Raw genomic sequence first — 22656 nt, 5'->3', positions numbered from 1 at the left:
ATGCAGGGTCCCAACATCTCGTGAGAAAAACCCCCAAGCAAACCCTGCCAGGGACACAGGCCAAGCCTCAAGCAAGGCTCTCACTGCACAATGCTATGAGAAGTGCAGCTGCCTCCAAGATCATCCAGTTTATCCAGTGTCCTCCTTACCCCGCTGCCGAGGGACCCCCACACATAAGGGCACGGCCATAGGAAAGACATCAGGGACCAGTCAAAGGCCGAGCAGTGACACAAGACACAAAGCCATCAGTACAGCTTTATTTTGTGTTCCATACAAACGGTGCCCTGCCCCTCTGTTACAGTTTAGTGGCATTCCCTGGGGACATGGGAGCCTCGCGTGCGGCAGCTCCTACAAACCCCATAACGTGAATGAGGCGGCCTGAAGGCAGGAATCAACATGCCTGGGGATGGGGAATTCAGCACAGCTGCTTCTGACAGTGGCAAAGCTCCAAGCGGAGCCCTGCAAACAGGGCAGAGATGCTTCCCACCCGATGACTATCGGTCTCCTCATCATTTACAGTTGTCCCAGGTATTTCCCTTCCACCCCCCCCCAAGCATGCCCATGTAGACAAGGAGCACAGCGCTGCGATAACAATTCCCATGTGTTCCTGTACTTTAACAACTGCAGATCCTGATGGCAGCAGGAGGGGAGGTGGATGTTCCGCTGCTGGCAGGGAGGTGCAGGGCCAGCATCCCCGGTGGTGGTACCTGGCTGGGGGGAGCTGCATGCTCAGGAACAGGGCAGGAGGAGCTTCAATCCCTGTAAGGCACTGCATGAAGAGGTCTAATATAGCCCAGTACCACCCTAACATCCCTCTGCCCTTCTGGGATGCAGAACCTGTAGGAAGAGGTTGTGTGCTCAGCCTCAACTGGGATTGTGCTCCCAACTCTTCTCCAGTCCCAGATTTCTGAGTTATGGAGAGCCAGGAGGAGAAGGAGTGCTTTGGCCATTGCCCCATTTCATTTTCCTTTTCTATGTATGAGAAGCAAGCACAGACATTCCTTTTGCTCCCCCACATCTTCCCTCTCTCGAATGAGGAGGAAGGAAGCTGTTGCAAAGCAGAAGTAACCTTGTGGTACCAAACACACGGCTCCTGTCAGCACCCAGCAGCTGGGAGACTAAACTGGGAGACTCAACTCTCCCTGCTCCTAGCACCAACACGAAAACAACCCCATTTCTCCAACAAAGCATCATTCCAAGATCCTCAAATCTTCTCCCCATTAAACAAAGCGGATGATGGACCTGGCTGAAAGCAGAGCCTTGGGATATGGGTACAAATCCAATCCTGCTGCCTGTGGATCAGGGCTCACCAGCTCCAGTTACTTCCTAAGAGCCGGGAGGGATTTGATCAGCACCTCCCCGCTGGGAGGCAGATGCGATCTAGAAATAAAGGGCTACAAAACTACAGCAAATGATGGGGAAGAGTCAGGACAGGCAAAGCAATGAGTGATGGGGCTGGAGCAGAGCTGGAATAGCCGAGGTGGGCTCCGTGCTATTTCAGTGTCCTTTAAGGTGTGCTGGGGGATTGGATGACAGAGAACAACTGAATAAAGAGTGAAAGAAGGGAGACAAAAGCCTCCTTGCATTATGAGTGTGGAGATCTCCTGGGGAACCCGGATCGGTCCGTGTCAGCCTCACACTGCAGTGCCCTGCTCCAGGGAATTCCGCAGCAGTTGCTGTTCTAAGAGACCACCCTTCCTCAGCACGTCAGCTGGGATGAGCCAGGAACTCCGACCCGCTGGTACTGCATCCCAGGCTCCTCAGGGGGTCGGGTTTTAATCCCTGGGGCAGCCAGAAGGCAGGAGATAAATGTCAGGATGTTGGAGTCAGCGTCATTTGTTAAAGTGCCTTATTTTCTATGAGCTTCTAAAACATCTTCCTTGCTTTTTCAGAAGGGGGGGGGGGACATATAAGGGGGAATACTGGTTTCATAGGAAACAGAGTAGAGAATTAATCAATATTTACACAGATCTTGGATAAGGTTATGGCACAGGCTAATATCCCACCGCAGCAACCCGAAAAGCAGAGTGTCAAAAAGAAGGGGAAAACCTGTTCGTATGCTTTCAACACCAGCCCCCGGAGGTCCCAGGTGTAAACGGTTTTATCTAGGAAAAGGCACTGGAACTTGGGCTCTGGTAAGCGGGGTTGATTCCAGCCCCAGCGCAGCCGGTGGCGGTGGGTGGGCGCCCGCCCTCTGCACGGCTCAGCCCGGGTTTAGACAAGTTCAACCTTGGCGTTGGGATAAACAGCGACCACGTCATAGCCCTCGGGGGGCTTAACCCTCTCCTTGGCGTGCGTCTCGCAGTACAGCTGCTCTTCGATGAAGAAATAACCCCTCTGCTTCAGGTTGAGGCCGCAGTCGTCGCACATGAAGCACTCGGGGTGGTAGAGCTTGTCCCGAGCTTTGACGATCGTGCCCCTGGGGAGGGATGGGGAGAGCTGGGGTGAGTGGAGAAGCAAAGAGCACAAACATTCAGAGACTCATAGAATGGGTTGGGGTGGAAGGGACCTTAAAGCTCCTCCAGCTCCAACCCCTGCCACGGGCAGGGACCCCTTCCACTAGAGCAGCTTGCTCCAAGCCCCTGTGTCCAACCTGGCCTTGAGCACTGCCAGGGATGGGGCAGCCACAGCTTCTCTGGGCACCCTGTGCCAGCACCTCAGCACCCTTCAGTAAAATGGAGTAAGTGAAGGAAAGCAGCATGCAGGGACATGTGAGGGTGTTATCGTGGGTTCCCATCCCAGCATCTCAGCCCACCCAAAGCTGCCATCCCGCTCCAGACGCAGCTCCATCATGTTTCTGTGGGAAGGGATGCTCCATTCCCATCTGTCCGCATCGCTCCAGGATGTGATGCAAAGCAGAGCCTTCAACATCTACACTCAGGCTGGATCTGAGCATCAGAAGCCAGCAGCTGAACACACTCCAGGCACTGCTGGCAGGGCTGGGGATGCGCACATGCAAGCACTGTGGCTTTTGGAGCATCTCTGCTCAGCTCACAGCACCAGCAAGAACATGGTTACAGCATTTGCAGAGCAGGCTCCCAGCCAGCAAATCCAGCTTGAGCAGTAAATTACAACAGAACATAAATTACAACACAATGAAGCAGGGAAATGCCTGTATGCTCCGAAATCAGACCCAGCATCAATCCATCGGAGAGTGACTCTTCAATAAGCAAACAAAAATCATCCACAGACCTATTCGACTTGACCCTCAAAGTGTTTCTCCCTCCATAAGGCAGTGAAAGAGTGCCAGCACTATTCATAGTCCCTGGGCAGTTACTAGGATAAGCAGGGCAGAAACCATCCCATGAATCATCCCTGTACTGCTGCAAGATTCCCTTAAAAGGGACAAGCCAAACCATATTCCTCAATTCCAGGTTTATAAATGGTTAGCAAAGAACAGAAAGGGATTCAGGATATTCTGCTATAAATGTAAGGTATTCTGCTACAAACTCTGACCCACACATCTGGTAGGACCTCATCCAGCTGCATTCCCATCCCTACCGAACCGGAGGCTCCGTTGGGTGTGATACTTACACGATGCCGTTCCCGCAGCGGGTGCACTCAGGGAGCATCTGCAGCCCGGACATGGCACCGCCAAGCTTGGACACCGGGGACTTGATGCTTCGGGGGTTGCTGAGCTTGTCGAGCTTCTCACCTGCCCGGAATGTGAAACAGACACACACTGAGAACCTGCCCTTGCCGGGCTTTTGTTTCTTCTTTCTTTGATAAGGACCCAGATGAGTCTTTGTCACACAGGCTTGGAAGGAATGAAAAAGCAAAGAGTGAGACCAGCTAGATTCAGAGAGCATCCGGGGCCATGGATGACCGCAGGACACTGCGCTGACCCTCTGCTCATCCTAACGAAGCATGGGTGATGGCAGAAGCCCTTGGCGGCACCAGCAGATACATCCATGCACTGTGCTAACAGTTTGGCATATACACCTTGTCAAAGGCAAAGCTGCCTTATCCAGACATGAGATATGATTGTGGCTGCTGGGCTATTTAGTGAGTACCACCCAGCTCACCCTTGGGATGCGCAGGCAGCCTCACAGAGCAGACCCCATCTCCAGCCATAGCTCTGATCCAGACACCAACACAAGCAAGTAAACCCAAAAGAACCAATTTCCCATCAAATCCCACTTCCCTGAGACAAAATACAGTGCCTGGAGATACTGAGAGCTGTGACACGTGTGACAGCGCCTGCTCAGGACCAGAGCGGGGCTGCTCCAGCCCAGGGGTCCCCAAAGCCCTGGGCTGGCTCCAGCCAAGCTCCCTTGCCGAGTCCTTCCTCTGCCTTGCTGGGAATGAACCGAAACAACTGCTTAAGCTGTTGGCTTCCTGCAGCGAGGGACCTGGCGTGCTTGGACCAGACGTGCTCACCTGCCGGCATTCAACAGTCAGGCTGTCACTGGCTCTCAGGCAGAGCTTGGATAAGCTGCTTAGAAAAGAGAGGAGGAGAAGAAGAGGAAAAACCCGAACGATTTTACAGCAAAACAAGCCCTGCAGACAGGGCTGCTTTCCATCCTCCATCATTTCCTTCTATTTACCAGCCCACAGCCTCACAGCAATTTATGGTCCTCAGCAAGGCAGTGAGATGCTTTCACTCCACGATCTGAACCATCCCCATCCCCGTTTGTGGCTGCACTGCTCATCCTTCCCACACCAAGGGCACCCATAGAGACAACTGCTGATACCTCCAGCCTCCCCCAGATCCTCAGCATGAAACATTGCTCCTTAAGGGCGCCGGGATGGGGCTGGTGATGCTAGGCTTCCAGTAGAAACACCTTCCATATAAATCAGGTGGTTGTCCAGGACACCCAGCTCCTCAGGAGAGGAGATCTTGACTTTAAAAGGACAACACAAAGCAGGCTCAGGCCAAAATGTATAATTTTAGGCTTAAGGAAGAAGGAGGAGGGGTGGGAGCTGTAAAACAACGAAGCAGGAACACTCCTGGGATTTGAAATCTGAATGTATCGTGGAGCTTTATGCCAGGAGAGAGGCTTTTCACTTAATTTCTCATCCCTTATGAAGTAAACAGAGTGTAACAACCAGCCACACGTCCCCACTGCCGAGGGGCAAAGGGGTGGCAGAGCCCCAGGAGGGACCCCTCCAGCCTGTCACCACCCTGGCTCATGCCCATCAGCAGCATCCTGGGCTCCAACCCAATAACACTGCACTGGGGATGGGCTGGTGCCAAGACACTGCTGGGATAAGCAGACACCAGGACTGGCTGGGGCAGACCCAGGCTCCGGGCACTGTCCCAGCACCTCTCTGTCCCCCATAGCCTTTTCCTTCTCCTGTCCTCCCAAAGGGCAGCACTGGGTTTCTGACCCCCCAGGGCTGCAGGATGCGAGGTGAGGCAGGAGCAAAACAGCAAAGCTCCAATTTTGTTCCATTTCCCTGGCACAGAGAAGAGAGGAGTCACAGAACCCCAGCCTGGTTTGGGTTGGAAGGGACCTTAAAGCTCATCCAGCTCCAACCCCTGCCACAGGCAGGGACCCCTTCCACTAGAGCAGCTTGCTCCAAGCCCCTGTGTCCAACCTGGCCTTGAGCACTGCCAGGGATGGGGCAGCCACAGCTTCTCTGGGCACCCTGTGCCAGCACCTCACAGCATTAATACAGTTGCTTCCTATTTATTCTTCCTAATGAGGAGGCCCAGGGGTGCAGCAGATGCTGCACAAGGAGCTGCTCCTGCTTGCTCTCGGTGAAGGACTTGAAGGTACAACTGGAGCCTGTCATTAGCACCGGTTTTCCTGCCAGCCAAGGAGGGGCTGCAGTATTTACACACAATGCTTCCAAGGCTGATCCTATCTCATGCTTTGCAGACACGCCTCAGTACCACTGAGGAAACTGGCAGTGGAGGAACCTCTCGATGCTCAGAAGTTACCTGCGATCGTGCTTCTTGTGAAGCAAGCAATATCCTACTGGTCAAAGAACAGGGTTTGCCATCATTTTATACACACAAACTCAAGTGCAGCAGCCTCACTTGCTACCTCTTGCAGCTTCATAATGAGATTTCCAGTAGTTGGTGTTTTCCCATAAAAACTAAGTTCATGGATTCACATGATCGGAGTACGAGGCTCTTGGAAGGAAGCAGAAAGAAGAGTCTTGCCCTAATGATTGTAAAGCAAAGCCTGAGAGTTTGAACATAAAAGCTGCAGTGGACTTGAGGTTGAAAGGCAAATAAAAAGAAGCTGAAATGTATAGTTTGGGGATCTTATTTAATGCTTGGAGCTGGCTCCTGCTTGTGTTAACGACACAGGCAGGAAGCTGTGGCAGACGCCAGATGTGAGCCAGGAGCTCCTGATCGCTATCCCTGCACTGCCGAGGACCATCCCACGTCCTTATGCAAATGCTATTTACTCAGACAGGCTGCTGGTTCTCCACTGGTGATCTTACACAACCGCTTCAGGCCAGTGCATTTCACAAGCAGTCCAGGGAACACAGCTGCCACGCAGAAGCCGTTTGGAAACCCAACCTTCACACCATGCTCAAGTCAACCACAAAACCTGGTAAGCCCCCAGATGCCGAGTATCCGAAATCCCGGTTTGAAACCTGCCACCCAGATGCAGGGATCCAGGATCTGCAGGGAGCCAGGACCCTCACAGGATGCTCAGAGCATCTCGTGTTGGGCTGAGCTGCCTCAGCACCAAGGTGATGTATGGTAAAAAGGGCAAAGCAGAAGAGGTTGCAGACCCTTCCCATCAGCTGTTATAGATGGGTCCTGCAGAGGCTTTCCAAGCTTCTGGACCTCAGGAAAGGAAGGAGAAGGAGGTGAAGCCTTCGACAACAGCTTGGTGGGTGTGGGACCACGGAAGTGGGTGCAAAGGGACCAAATGATGGCTCAAGCCACAGCCCTCTTTGCAGGGAGGACTTGATGGGACACACTAAGGATGCCAACCTCCTTACCATTCTCACCAGCCTCCAACATGCCCTGCAAGTATCGGAAGGACCCCGACTGCTTAGGCTCCGAAATGGGCTTTTCATAATCCTGAAGCATCTTGTAGACGTCCGACTCCACATCAATCCCATTTCTGTTCCGTGGGAGAGACTTCACGGGGTCGATGCTGTTTTGAAGGAGAGAAAGAAAGGCTCAAGTCAAACACAAACAGCAACTGTCAGCTCATGAGGGACCGATGGGAACCTCCACATTCCCTCAGATTCACTTAAACACCTCTCTGTTCCCGTGGTTTCTGTGCCTGGAGGTGCCTGTCCCAGAACAGCCACTGAACCAGGGAAGGTAAACTTGTTCCCTGTTCAGCTCTGATTGAGCAACACAGTTTGGGCTGGCCCAGTTACCAGATGCCTTCAGGAAATAGGGCAGCTGCTTACAAGCACTGCCAGTTGCTGTGCCACCATGGAATGTACTGGGAAAAACGGGTAAAACAATGAGTTTCTTTAATGATGTAGGGCCAGGAGGTCCAGCCACCCCTTGTACCACTGTTAGGACACTCAGCACGGGGACAACGTGTGCTGCTGCTGGGCACAGGCATGACAGCAAATCCGCTTTCCATCTCTTTTGAAGTTAGCATTCCTGTAGGTGACTGCATGGAAAGATCCATTTGCCAGGCACAGCCACAGCTAAAATGAGGTGGTGGAGGGGACACAAGAGCAGCCCCATAACCGCTCCCCTAACCTCCAGCATCCAGACGCTGCTCCTTGTCTGGATGCAGCACGACTGGGGTACAACAGACAACAAAGAGTCATTTAAACCATGACTCCGGTTCATTCAGCACAGCAAAACATTGCAAGCACAGCTTGGAATCAAACGTATTCTGGGTACATGTGCACGTGTCCTGCTGAGCAGAGGTGAATTCAAGTGCTGTTGTGCTGCAGTGGGGCCCCAAAGCACAGCACAGCTTGGGGGGAAGGGGCTCCTTTTCCTGTTTAAGGAGGAGGTCACCAAGGTCATTATAAAGCCAATAAAACCAGCGAGAGCCCTGAACCCCATCACACAGATTTCAGCCATCGTCTGGCTCATTTTCTCCACCAGCACTGCATTTGTTGCATGAAAACGGAATTAAAGAGAAAGAAAAATCACTTTCAAACAAAGAAAATCAACCCTGGGCTCCCCTCTGCCCTGCTGCAGCCCTCTTGTACCTCAGTTCACACATCCTCAATGAAAAGCAGCAGGTTTTGACCTGTCCAGCCCCATCAAGCACAAATTCACTTCTGCCCCAATTCTACTCAAACGCTCGAGCTAATCTCCTGCCTTTTGGCTCGCACAGAGGTAAACATGAGATTTTTGTTCTCCATGCTTTTTGTGCAGATCCCTCCTTTCCAACTTCATTAACTTCCCTGGAGCAGCGCAGGGAATAAGCTGGCTCGCAGCGTCACTGAAATATGAATTAGTGCAGGCAGAGAGCTCCCCAGAGGAACAGAAACTCTCTTTGCTCCTTGTATGTGATGCAGACACTGCTTGCTTGCAGGATGTTGCCAGTCTGGAGGAGCATAAATCAGCAGCAGCCTAAGCCATGCGCAAGCATCGCAGTCCACAACCTGGCCCGTCTCAAAGCCCGAGTCTTCCACCCAAACCCTTCCTGGCTACACAAAAGCTGTTTCTTTCCTTGGAGTGTTCTTCATTTCCCAGCCTCCCGCACAGCTGCACGGACCTGATCGACCACTCCCAAACATCCCCATTTACTGGGGTTCATTTTCCCTGTGGGTACCTCCAGTTCCAGGCCAAGTGTTTGCTCCTGGGTCTGTGGTCGTGCAATCCCCACTCCTAGGAGGGCAAACCTCTCCATCCTGCCTTGCTTATATACCTTTGAAAACCAGGATAGAACCATAGAATAGTTCGGGTTGGAAAGGACCTTAAGATCATCCAGTTCCAACCCCCTGCCATGGGCAGGGACACCTCACACTAAACCATGGCACCCAAGGCTGCGTCCAACCTGGCCTTGAACACTGCCAGGGATGGAGCATTCACAACCTCCCTGGGCAACCCATTCCAGTGCCTCACCACCCTCACAGGAAAGAATTTCCTCCTTGTATCCAATCTAACTAATGTTTCTGATGCTCCCTGGCATTCATCCCAGGCTGGGGACTGGATCTGATGCTGCTAATCTACCTACCCCCATCGGCCTTATGGAGATCTGGAAAACCAGCTCCTTCACCCATCTTCCACTTCTGGGGCATACTGAGAGATACTGAGGAGCTGGGTCCAGAGAAGGGCAACGGAGCTGGTGAAGGATCTCAGGGGCTCCGGGATCACCACAGCCTCAATGTATCCCCCTGAAACCGAGTTTGCAGGAGAGAACCCAGAGCCTGGCCATGCTCTCATCCTACCTGTGGCCAGGAGATATGTGGAGGCCACTCAGCTGGCCTGGCAGAGCTGACTCGGAGCTGCTGTTGCCATAGAGCCGGTTGGGGTGGTGGTGCTGCACATTCAGCATCTGCTTGTTGTCCATGGCGTTGCCACCAGCCACATGGGGCATCGTCCTCCTGCTCTGGGCCGGTCCGTTGTCCTGGAAGAGAAGAAAAGGCAAAAACACCTTGGGCTTTCTGGTTCTTAGTAGGATGCACGCAGAGGGGCTGCGCTGGGACGTGCAGTTTGCAGTAGTAATATGTTACACGTGCTGTGGAAAACAGAGATGCAGCAGGAAAAGGAAAGCTCAGGCTTGACCCGCACCTCAGTCTTGCTGAACCTCTGCAGCTTTCCTTGCTCTCCGACCAAATGAACTTGCTGGTTCCCCCATGGTGAGCCACTGCCAAGTATTGCGCATTTATTCTCCTGTAAAAGCCTATTTGTTATTTCCGCAGAGGAAGGGCTCTGAGCCTGCTTCTCATTTCATGTTACATCGCTCCAGAGCCGCTATCGCTCTCCTGACTCGAGGCAACCGCTCTGATTTACACCAGCAAAACCCAAGCTCTCAGCCCCACACCCAGGGGGAAAATCCTGGTATTTTCACTTATTTGCCATACCTTTGTCCACAAAGATCCCTGGTTTGGGGAGGTTTTCTCAGTCACCCACAGTGAGAAGCACACTGGTCAAAGGTTCAGCTCGGTCTTCGCATTCTCATTTGCTTTCTAATTCACAAGGCAAACTATGGAAATATGACCTCATGTCAGGAAGTCGGATGCCGTTAAACCACAAGTTTTCCATATTATTTTCCCTACATAAAACACTACCTATGTGTTTTTCCATAGCTTTGTTAGCCAGCCCCACGCACGCCCATAAATCCAACAGTACCTACTGCTAATCTTGCCACAAGCCATCTGATTCAGGCAGCGACCAGCAGCCCTTTCTCCAGAGAGGGGCTAATTCCAGCTATTGGGAAAAGCAGCAGAAAGCTGGACACAGCCTTGAGGTTGTCAGGGTGCTTTAGGCTGCTGCTATTTCCAGCCATGCGAGTCTGAAACATGCCCTTACCCGTGGAAGAAACAGACGCTTGGGTAAGAGGCTGTAATCTGTTTAATCTGGTTTAATCTGTTTCAAGGCAGATCCCCAGCGACTGATGCAAAACCAAGCAGGAAAAGAAAACACCGTCCTGTGAACAAACAACAGAGCGCATCCTGCAGGGCTCTGACACAGAGCTTCCCTCTGACTGAAATAATCCAATAAATACTAATCAGAAACAAATGCCCATCACTGGTGCGGAGCAGAAAGCACCGGCGTTCCCAAGCCTTGTAAAACCGAACAGCTTAGAGGAATAAAAACCAGATCCTGCTAGAAAAAGATCTTGGAATTCCAATTCTTCAGCTCTTCCTAAGGCAAAGCTCCCACTGATGGCTTTAACCTGCCTGAGGGGAGACTGAGATGAGCTCTTAGGCAGAAGCTCTTCCCTGGGAGGGTGCTGAGGCGCTGGCACAGGGTGCCCAGAGAAGCTGTGGCTGCCCCATCCCTGGCAGTGTTCAAGGCCAGGTTGGACACAGGGGCTTGGAGCAAGCTGCTCCAGTGGAAGGGGTCCCTGCCCGTGGCAGGGGTTGGGGCTGGAGGAGCTTTAAGGTCCCTTCAACACAAACCAGGCTGGGGTTCTGGGATTGATAAGAACCAGGCTTAACTACGTGTTTCTCCTGCCACCAGCTGAAAAGCTGCGGACTCCAGCAAGCTCCTGGTACCTCCACCACCTCAAAGGGCTCAGCAGCCACCCCGAGCCCTCTCTGCACTGCTCCTTCCACATGGCTGCATACACACATGGGGAAAACGGCTTCCAAAACAAGAAATCAAAGTGTTCATTAAAAAAAGAGTTTACCTGCCAGGAATAATACAGTTTTAACTATTCCCTGATTTATATTCTTCATATATATACATATAACCAGGCTATGGGTTTCCAGTTCCCAGATTTACATTATTAGTTCAAGGGAAATAAAGAAAATGCTTTCAACCATGACACAGGGAGGAAAAGAAGGATCATAAACATTTCAGGGAGAAAAGCAATGGCCTGTGCTGGCTGGCAGGCTATTGAGAACCACAGAGCGATGCTTTCAGACACCCGTTATCATTAATTACCCATGCAGTGATGCACGCGTGGCCCGAGGGACACAGCAACTGGGGCCTCTGCCTGCAGAGGATGGGACAGGATCCTCTGCTCTCCTTCCCTCGGACCCCACATGCTCCTCTGCACCAGGGATATCCAGGTTCCTCCACTGGGAGCATGGGACTGGTTATTTCTGAAATGGAAACCATCAAAGGACCTAGAGAACAATCTCCACAGATTTGCTTTAATCCAAGGTAACTTGTAAAGCGTTGCCCATTTGTCCCTGCTAAGCTCAGCAATTTGCACATCAAAAGCAAATGCTGCTATAAAGCCAAAACTTATCGCTTGGGCTCTCTCCAAAAGACATGAGGCTGGTGATGGAAACAGGGCATTTCAGAGCCCTCCCTGCACTGCAGAGTTCCTTGGGGTCCCTGGGGGAAGAGGATGCTCATGGTGGTGGCAGCTCATCCTTACATTTCTCCACTACATAAGGGTGAGTTGCCTCTCGCAGGTTATAAAGCCACAGGCGAGCCAGCAGCATCCATAGGGATGAACAGGCCCCTCCTGACAGACACCAAAGCACTCCTGCTACCCTGACACTTACCAGACCAATCCCATGGAGATGAGGCAATGGAAGTCCCTCAGCCTCTTCCACCAAGCTCTTTGCAGGCTTTGGGAGCTGTGCTTCGTGTTGGGGACAGCTAACACACAGGCAGCATTTACCCCTCAGCGCACACTGGTCTTTGCCTTCCTCCTTGCTCAGTTTCTCTGCCGTGCACCTTTCCTGTTGCACAGAAATCTCTTCAGGACAGTCTCCTTCCCCTCATCGCAAAGGCTGTGAGACCCCTGCGAGGCTTCACACTGTGCACAGCCCTCCTGCATTCATCCTCGGGATCCTAGAACCAGATGGTTTCCTTCCAGTTCTCAGGTTCAAGATAGTTAAAATTTCCCTCAATTTGCTTTCCTGTGCTGGTTTTCCTTCCTGCTTTTTATGGCCCCTCTTAAATTAGAAGGGTTTGCAAACCCTCCCCAGGAGCTGGCCTGCAAAGCTGCACTGAGGAAAGCTCCTACCCCTATGAAACAGAAACGTGCAATCGGTATCCTCACGCTTGCCTTCTAGGATCATCAGTTACGGAGTGCAACCAAGCTGACACCCAGCATCTGGAGCTCCGGGAGCCCAGGCCTCCCACTGCTGGCAGACACGGTTCACACAGCCATCCCCATGGGTACACGCAAGGCAGAGCCAGGAAGGAGCTGTTTGAAGCCCCAGTGCCAGGGAGCAGGTGGATTTTGGGGTGGTTTGTGTATGGCTACGGTTCTGATCCAGCCTGATGCGCGATGAGCGCCCTCAGCCAATGCCCACTTGAGTGTTTCAAATCAAGCCCCTTAAAAGGGCAGAAGTACACACAGAACAGCTCATCTTGTTTCCAGACTATCAGAGATTAAACCTGAAGACTGATAATTCAAAAGGCCAGTTAGAGGCTCCTACAACCTCCATGCAAACACCAGCACACATGGCCTGATGTGAAGGGGCTTTGATCAATGACAGCTTTGGAATATCTTACAGAGCTTCCTTGGGAGCAGCCCTGGGAGCTGCAGAGCTCAACACAGCTCTCCACAATCACACCTCTAAAAGCCCCAGACCCATCCTGCAGCTCCCTTGTGCAGTGGTGGGAGATGATGAGCAGGGGCAGGACCAGCAGCAGCTCTGGTTCCCAGGGCAGGATTGCCGGTGAGATGTTTATCCCCCTAAGCCCAGGGGAGCCCATCCTGCTCTCTGTTACAAACACACCCTGCATCAGACTTAACCAGAGCTGAAGGCCATTAATGGCTTGGCTCAGGCAAAAGCAGTTTTCTGTTTGCTGTGCTTCAGATCCGCTTCCTAAAACCAGAGCAGTGCCAGCCAGGAGTTTGCTGCCAAAGTGGTGAATTAGAGACATGAGCGTTGCTATTTGTGCACCAGGGAGGTCAAAGCATCCCTTAGGCATGGGGTCACCTGTGAGAGGTACCTCTGTGACCACACTTGGTTCCCTGTGTCCGTCCTGCAGCGGTGGCAGGATGAGCCTGAGCATTCCAGCTCCTCACCAGGGTTTTACTCGCTCTGAGCTTGTGTGATTGAGCCCAGCTCTGTTCTGCACAGAACTCACCAGCACTTCTCTGCCTCTGCAATAAAAGATGCCCCTCGCATGGGTCCCTCAGCTGCCTGCCATGGAAGAGAAGAGGCAAGAGATCCTTTCTGCAGGACTGGGATAACGTATGTCACTATCATTAAAAGGCCATCAGACCATCTGCCTCAATAGCTGCACCTGAAAAGATCAGCTCAGAGCAAACCCATCATGGTTCCTGCAAGGCTGAGCAGTGATGTGAGACCCATCCCCACCGTGCCTGCTGGCTGGTGTGCCCAGACAGCCTGGTGATGGGCTCCCCAGCTTCTCCAATGGGTGCCTGGACCGCTGGCTGCCCAGGGCTCAGAGCTGGCAGCAGGGAAAAAGGAAAGGATGCGGCAAGGATTTCATTGAAGCAAAGGCGCAGTTTCTGCTCGTGGCTGCCTTTTCCCCCGAGCCAAGGGTACAGTTGGACTTTGGCAACCAGGTTCTGACCTCTCCTGGCAGAGTGCTTTTTGTGGGTGAAATTTCACTGCCTCCATTAAGTCCTCTTTCATGCAAATGTGCCTGAAGACACTTCCTAGGATAGATAACCTGTACCCTTGCGACTGAAGTTCATTCTCTGCACAGAAGACAACTGCAACGCAGCCAATGCAAACCTTCCTCTCCTTCCCCCCAGCTCTTCAATAGCAAAGACAGTGCTTTGTCCCTGTTACACTGGTCCAAAAGACCCAGAAGTGGAAATCTTGTGATCACCCACGGAGGACGCACACGGGATGGACAGCACAGTTTCTGTCTGAATGCAAGTAACATTTACAGGAGCAGGATTGCTTCTCCAGCTCACAGCCGCAGATGAAATCCTGTGGCAAACACTTCATGTCAAAAGCTGCCCCCAAAGCTGGGTAAGTGTTAAAAGCTACACACATTTTAACACACATTTCCCCGTTAGCACCGGTCAGATGTGCGGTTGAGGTGCTGTTTTTACAGAGCAAGCAAGCTTCAATCTGACTTTAAAAAGGTCTCGTAAGTACGATCCCATTATTTAGCTCAGAAGATGAGCAGATAAGCACAAAGGCTGGGTGTAGTTTGCTGAAGCTGGATGAACAGAGCGTGGGGGTTACGTTATGAGACGGGTCTCAGACACTCTGCCAAGTTCCTCCTTCAGTGTATACCACAGCCTGAAGGAAAGCTTTATCCATCACGTCCTTCTTGCTCCGCTCCTTTCCCAGTCATCAGCTAAACACCAAATTCATTTTTCAGATCTAAGAGACCAAACCCTTGAGATCAGATGGGTTTTTAGTTAAAAGGCTACAGACAATGTTCACATGAAACACGACTCAATGTGGAGCCTGGCTGAGTCCCAGCCCGCGTCCCCACGATGCTCTGTACCCCGAGAAGGCCTGGGTGTTAGTGCACAGCAGTGAGCTCTTGGGACAGGGGCTCCAAATGAGCCCCACAGCCCTGTGCTGGGTCTTGGAATGCTGACAGCACCCGTGGGTCAGGCCCTAGTGAGCATCGCTCAGGTTTGCTCAGCTTCATGGCCCGGGCCCCAGCAGTCAGGCTCACCTTAAAGAGTTTCTTTCTGTTTTACACGCTGCAATTCCTGCTGGAACCCCTGCAAGCTGTGGCTAAAGCATGACGTGAGAGTCTCCAATGCTTCCCATGTAATCGCTGTTACGGCAGAGAGCAGGCTGAGGTCAGCCCCACCACCGTGCGTCACTGTGAGTTTCCAGCCCCAAACCCCCATTTCCTCAGGTAAAACCCAGGTACCTCCACATACAGCAGCCTGGCTTTGGGTTCCAGGTGTAATTCCATAAACACAAGACTCCAGGAGCTGAGGCTTGGCTGAACACACCGGTGCCAGGCTGAGGCTCACCCCATTGGGAGCACTGGCATCAGGAGCGACAGCACCAGAGAGGCAGAAGCTCGATGTTTCCTGTAGCTCATTTATAGTATAGTACATTCAAACAACGTGTTATTTTTGACAGCATTATAACAGCCTTAACAAAAGTCATCTGAAACACATTTGCATGGACAGGGAAATTTCTTAAGCTATTTTTAAACATTGGTTATGCATTTCTCAGCCTCCAGGAGGAAAACATCCACCCCTTACTAAAGGAGGGCTCTCACAAGAAGCAGCTTTGATTTAAAATGAGGTTTTAGCAAAATAAAGTGGGTTTAGGGTAGGCTATTCCAGCTCTGTATTTGCACACACACGTGTTCTGGACTATACATTGCACAGCACAAGGACAGCATGCATCTAACCCAGGGACAGTCTCTCACTATTAGAGGTGAGCTCCACAGCTCCTTAAGGAATGGACACTTCCACCTCGGTCTGATCACAGTCTTGGCCACAGCAAGGGCCTGATGACTGCAGGTTCAGTGAACATCTTCACCCCTGGGAGCAGCCACAGCCCTCATGTGAATTAAGGAGCTCAAGAGGGACCAGAGCTGCGATGCCACAGCTTCATCCCTTAAGCTACCTGGCTCACCAGCGGTCCCTTAAAACCTCACAGCAATGGAAACCAGTTACCCGAGCCCGGCAGGAATGATCCAAATGTGTTTCCATTTATCTCGCCTGCTGCAGCGCAGAGGGCATGTTTTTAATATCAAGGGCGCAGGGGGGTGTTGGACAAGCAGACAGAGGAGGGCTTTGTACAGATGTACTGGGTTTATTAACACTTGCATACAAAAGCAAGATAGCTGGGGATCACAGCCCCGCTGCGGGGGGGGGCACAGGAGGGAATGGTTGTGTTTTCCAAACACCCTTGGGCAGAGCTCCTCAGACAAAGCTGGTCTGCACAAGCAATGGAAATACATTGGGAGGTAGAATCCCAGCCTGGTTTGGGCTGAAGGAACCTTAAAGTGCATGCAGCAGCCACAGCTTCTCTGGGCACCCTGTGCCAGCGCCTCAGCACCCTCACAGGGAAGAGCTTCTGCCTAAGAGCTCATCTCAGTCTCCCCTTGCTCTGTCCCTATAGGCCCTTGTACAAAGTCCCATGCTTAAACCCAATAGATTCCAACTTCATCAGTCCAGCTTATCTGAATGGCTCTTTCAGTAAAATACAGGGTAAGGTACACAGGAGTCCGGGGACCACAGCGAGCATCCCCCTTCCCTGCATCCCTCCTCTGGTCCCAGCCTCTCCCCGCATGCTCTCGCCCCAGCAGGTCACACAAGTGACTGCAAAGAGCAATTCCTCATCTTAAGCAAGCAACAAGGAAAATGAAATAGGATAACTCATTTGTCCCCAAAGGCTAAGAACAAAACCACTGAGCTACATGTATGCTTCCAACCAAACACTCTATTTCTGAGTACACAAGCAGGCAGTTTCCTTACCTGCGTTAACAGAGTCATCACTGAAACCGATGTTATCAACTGAAATAACATGGTATGTATCTGTGTTCTCTCTTTATCCACCTGCATTTTCTAAATCAACCCACATTGTTATTATTTCAGTATAGTTCCTGTTCACCTTCAATGAGAACAAACTATTTGTTACCTGAACAGAAGAAAACACCATTTTTAAGTTTCCATCCCCATTTTTTCCCCCTTTATCTTAACACTACTTTTTAACTCTTTCATATATTGGGATTGTTGAAAATCACTTAGAGATGCTGATTCATTTAGAGATACCTGAAGGATTTCACATGAAAGGTAACAGCTACAACAGTTCAACATGGTACACTGGCACTGAGGAAACTCCTTTGCTCTCAAATGACTCGATAACCTATCACAGGAGAGAAATGCACACAAGTGCACACCAGCTTGCGTGCAACCTCTTCACCCAGTAAATCAGACCAGCAGGTTCTAGTGGTGTATGAACCCCTGATGCTGGGGTGTGAAACGCTGCCCGAGTACCCGCAGTTGAAGGCTGATTCCGCTTACAGCTGCCGTCAGGATTCGGCATGTTTCTGCTATTAACTCAGCCCTCAAACAACAAGCTGCCAGTTCCCATGTGCCCGGAGCCCGCCGCATGCCAGGGCATTATCTCATCCTCTTTGTTTTCCCCAAAGCACAAGGCAGGCGGTTTCCCCTCCCTCTGTCCCATACCCATCTGCTGGGGACCAAGGGTCCTGCCAGGGCTTTCCCAGGAGCAGCCGTGGCCCGTCCCGCCTGGGACCAAGGAGGAAGGAAGGTCGGTCACCTTGAGAAAGGAAATCCCACCTCTCCATCGAGGAGGATTTAACCCCTGGTTCACAGGAATAAGTGTGGCCTGTGCCAAGCCTTCAAAGATGTATGGAAGCTTCCTGCACAACAGCAGCCCGTTCAGAACTTGAAGTCAATTAAGTGTGGAGTCGTTCATCCCCAATAACAAAAGACCAGCTCTTCTCCATGGCTCAGAGCTCAGCCCTTGGCTGGACTTGGAAAGCTGCTTCTCGTGAAGCAGGGCATGAGCGAGGACCAAGGCAAAGGGGACAGGAGCACTGACCCACCATCCCCATCCCTGAGAACACCATGCCACTGGATCTTCCAGCATCCCGCTTGGGTGGCACTGGGATGCCATTCCCACAGCAACCGGGCCGACCTGCGGGAAGTGCCTCTCCCTCCCGGACAGCCGGAGGAAACCCAGCCTTCAACCCCATGTAGCTTATTTTAGCCAAGTGTCCAGGTCTGGGAGCACTTTCATCCTATTCCAGCTCTGGCTACACGCTGCCAATTAATTCCTGCAGCAATTATCCTCCCAGCCAGACACTTGATCTACTGTCAGTTAGCACTGATAGGCTGTGCCCCAAAGCCCAGGGCCAGAAAGCTGCTGATTCTGGCAGTAAAGGAACAGTCAAGGAGCAAACATCCTCTCCCCTTATTAGCACCACATGGTGGTATTCTGACCAGTGAGCTCACACTGCAGGAAGCTGAAGACAGCGAGATCTCCAGGAACTGATGGACTGGTGATCCCATTCTCTCCATCTGCCAGGGCCCACAGTAACACCAACACTGGGCAAAGAGCTGGCAGCAAAGGGAGACCAGAGATCCCAATGCATCAGCAGTGATTTTGTATTTGGAGACCAGAGATCCCAATGCATCAGCAGTGATTTTGTATTTGGAGACCAGAGATCCCAATGCATCAGCAGTGATTTTGTATTCTGAGACCGGAGATCCCAATGCATCAGCAGTGATTTTGTGTTTGGAGACCAGAGATCCCAAAGCATCAGCAGTGATTTTGTACCTGGAGACCAGAGATCCCAATGCATCAGCAGCTATGTCATTCCAGTGTGATGGAAACCCTGACTCCAGGTGACAGCATTGCTGGCTGGAGAGCACTGAGCCACGCCACAGCATCCCCACAGGTCCTGCCAGACACACGGCTCATTGGTCAGGATGTAAGTATTAATGTCACTGAGGTTGCGCCCTCCTCTATAGGTCCTTGCTGTTAAGGGCAGACTTGTGCAGTGCAACCAACTGATAACCAAAACCTACTTTTTAAAGCCCTACTATTTCATAAGGTGACTCGCTACCACCCTGTTCAGTGTCGATCCGAACTGTGAACAAGCAGCTCTCTCTGAATCCAGCCTCCTCTGTTGCAAGCGCAGTGATTCCCTGCAGTCACAGCCTTAATCCAAGTTTTTAGAAGGAGGACTCATTACATTCTTAGTCTCCAAGTAGGGGTTTTCCACAAAGCTCAACTGAGAAACCACAACACATTTAGGAAGAGAGGAGAGGTCATCAGCTGGCCCACACCTTCCCAGTTCTCTCGCACAAAGATAACTGCAAGCCTCGCTGCCTTCAAGACAAACACTGCACCTAAATAAACAAACATGTACCTAATTATAGGGCGCATGCTTTCCTAGAAATCACACAGATTTAGGCACTCTGCTCGTGCTCACATCTTCCAGGGCCTCCAGCAAGAACTGCTGCAGTCACAAGTCAAAAGACTTCCAAGACATCTTTGCGCAGCACAATGGAAAAGTTGATAGAGTAAAGCCTGGAAGAAGGAAAATGTGCTTCACATTACTGGAAAGGCCACACGGGGTAAAGCTCTCAAAACCCTTTTCAAGGAGCAAAATTCTCAGCCCCTTGTTGAAAAGGAGCAGCCCCAGCCCTGCTTCTGTGATCTGAGGGCACATTTCTAGCAGAACTGGGTTTCAAAGCAGTTTGTTTGTTCCCGGAAGCGAGGAAGCGTGCTTAAAGGTTACATATATTGAGCCAAGCCATTACTTCACAAAGAGTCTTTTCTTCCTCACAGTCTAACAAACGCCTTTGCAACAGGGGCTGGATGAATACAGCCCAGGGTCTCATGGCACTGCTCCAGAGGGGACTCCGGCCATGACCAGCATCTCTGCTCCCAGGGGATGGGATCCCCGCTGTGAGGGTCTGTACCCTCGGGTGCTGACGATCACCCTTAGCATCGTTCAAGTCATAAGGGCATCAGCAATAACTCAGGGGTTAGGATAGCTGCTGGCACATGTCCCAAGCAGTCAGCGTCATGCTCAAGGCACAGTCTCAGTTCGAGGAGTCAATCACAGCAAGAGCATTCTAATATGTGTATGCAATCTCCTTGATCTCCTCTCTGGGAAACACAAGAAGCCATTAAGCAAGACAATGTGGGGATACAGCCACCAAAAAGAGGGCAAGAGCGGGAACCTGGATGCAAAACCAGGGGCTGCCCATCCCTGGCAGTGTTCAAGGCCAGGTTGGACACAGGGGCTTGGAGCAAGCTGCTGCAGTGGAAGGTGTCCCTGCCCGTGGCAGGGATTGGAGCTGGAGGAGCTTTAAGGTCCCTTCCAACCCAATCCATGCCCTAATTCCATGATCCTATGAACCTGCTGTCTGTGCCTGCTTATTCTTGTTCACATGCCTCAGTGCTTTGCCACAAACACATCTGCTTTACCCACTGAGCGCTCCCCAGATTTACACTCTTTCAGTGTAGGTCTGGATTCAGGAAAATCCATCTCTCCCCCTTCATTATAGTCTTTGTAACTGTCTAATTTTTAAAGAGATCCATATGTAACATATATTAATAGTCAGATTCAGATCCAGTCTGCATTAAACCTCAGAAATGTTGTATCTGGCAGTGGGACTGCTGCACATGTTCCTCATTTAACATTATTCACAGGGTTTGAGGCACATTAAAGTCTATTAAGAAGAAAGTATCTGTCAGGAGAGATTGCTGTAATTGATTAATGAAGCAAACGTGGCCAGGACTCAAAGCCCAAGCGCACAGATCCCCCTGCTCTGCTGCTCAGGGCAGGGAAGACCCACGAGCTGCTGGTGTGTGACCCCGGGGTGGGTTTGCTGGTGCTGCTGTTGTGCAGGGCTGGCGGCTGAAAACCCCTCTGCCCGCTATAGGAATGTGAAAGACTTCCATAATCCACATGGCTGCTACAGTTAACAGGTTCCAGGCGGGACTATGCAGGTCTGCTCCTTGTCTGGGGAACCTCACACTCATCCTCCTTACTTGGGGGAGATTCTGCTGCTGGCGCTCTCTGCTCACGCCTCACCAAAGGGAAATGAAGCCAACACCACTCCTTACAGCATCATCCTGCCCTTTTCCACCCTTGCAGGTCTTGTATTCCTTCTGGACTGAGCCAAGGGAGAGCTGTGGAGGGATCCTGGGACCCCTGTCTGGACACTGCAAAAGCCACCTCTAGATAGGAGCATCAGAGCTAACCCAGCAGCATCTGCACATGCTGGAGGAAATCCTCTCATGAAACAGCCCGTAAGACAAACCACCTTTGAGAAGTAAGCCATCTGAACACTCCTCCTTGGTCTCCTCCTCATTCCACAGATACCTTTCAGCATGTATCATGGACCAACACATCTAAAACCCTAAGGTCGGGTAGCTCAGAGGCAGAAAGGAGCAAAACACCATTCCTCTTCCCTTTAAGGAGCCGGAAGAGGACAAAAGCCATCTTTGACCTCACTAACAAGGTGCTAGTCAAGAGGTAGGTACAGAAGATGGAGATTTGCGCAGATCCATCCACCTCCCAGGATCAGGATGCTGCTGAAGGCAGCGCTGCCCTGGAGACCATGGGGCAGGAAGGCAGGGCAAGCGACAAGCAGAATGCTGGTGGGAAAAGAGCTGAAGAGAGAGGGAAGAGACAAGCTGCAAAACAGAGAGAAGGAAGAGAAAGACGGATGCTCCACATCCCTGGCAGTGTTCAAGGCCAGGCTGGATGGGGCTTGGAGCAAGCTGCTCTAGTGGAAGGGGTCCCTGCCTGTCGCAGGGGTTGGAACTGGATAAGCTTTAAGCTCCCTTCGAACACAAACCAGTCTGGGGTTCTATAATGAGACAGATAAAAAGAAAACCCCACACCACCACGTGAAGTGAATCAGCATCATGGGATTAGGAGAGTGCGGTGGATGCTGGAAACAGCAGAGATGGAGGCATCTCAGCCAAAGGAGGCACAAGCAGACCTCAGGTGTGCTGTGCTCTGCTCCAGGCAGGGCAGGCATCAGGGCAGCACCCTTTGGAATGCTCCTAACAGCTCCATCAAACACAATGCTGACCATGAGGTTGGTCACTGCCCTCGAGAAAGGGTCTGTGTTGGGTCCTGCCCACCTCATGGCACTGCCTGGGCTCCTTGTGCCACTGGCAAGCTGATTCAACACAGCCTAGCTTGGGGAGAAGGCGGTGATGGAGCTGGGTTTAAGCCAGATTGACCCAGGGATCTGGTTCACCACAGGAAAGGAAAGCACAGCAAGACCTGCACAGAGATAGATGTCTAGTGAACATCATGCTTTAAACCCCCACATAGAAATTCCAAGGATTACAGAAAGAGCTGAGGGCTTTCCGGACCCCAGACATGGATCTCCTCTCCCAGCCAGTGCAGGGCTGCTGCTGCCGTACCTGTGGTTCCGGCTCTATGTTGATCCTGTACGCTTGAGCCTTGCCATCGTCCAGAACAGGGGGTGACCAGGTCTTTCCTTCGGCTCTGCAATGGGAAATTAAGGAAACTCCAATTAAAATCACTTTAAAGAGCAAAACAAAACCCGCACAAGCTCAAAAAAAAACCCCTCAAACAGCAAAACCCAGGCTTCTGAAAACACAAACAAACAAAACCACCCAACTGAAACCAGACCAAAAACCCAAGCAAACCACAAACCCCAAATATACAATAGCATATAGGCCTGCCAGGGAATGACTACATGTACATGTTTCCCTAAAGTTATCCTCAGAAGAGTTACAATA

General features: G+C 51.5%; 1 protein-coding gene across 1 annotated transcript in view; it reads right to left on the bottom strand.

Moving 5' to 3' along the window:
• Positions 1-241: 241 nt before the first annotated feature.
• PDLIM4 (PDZ and LIM domain 4) overlaps positions 242-22656 on the bottom strand; it is a 40768-nt gene continuing 18353 nt past the window's right edge. Inside the window, exons 3-7 of the mRNA XM_062638140.1 lie at positions 22315-22399; positions 9289-9467; positions 6910-7067; positions 3535-3655; positions 242-2419 (exon numbers count right to left, since the gene is read on the bottom strand). Coding sequence (XP_062494124.1) covers positions 2215-2419; positions 3535-3655; positions 6910-7067; positions 9289-9467; positions 22315-22399 — 748 coding nt within the window. The 3' untranslated portion in view covers positions 242-2214. The remainder of the gene's footprint in view (positions 2420-3534; positions 3656-6909; positions 7068-9288; positions 9468-22314; positions 22400-22656) is intronic.

Source organism: Pezoporus occidentalis, unplaced genomic scaffold (assembly GCF_034315485.1).
Source record: "Pezoporus occidentalis ecotype Australia unplaced genomic scaffold, CSIRO_AGI_Poc_V1 ctg55, whole genome shotgun sequence".
NCBI classification, from domain to species: Eukaryota; Metazoa; Chordata; class Aves; order Psittaciformes; family Psittacidae; genus Pezoporus; species Pezoporus occidentalis.
Note: the sequence above shows the minus strand (reverse complement) of the source record. Positions and strands in the feature narration are given on the sequence as shown.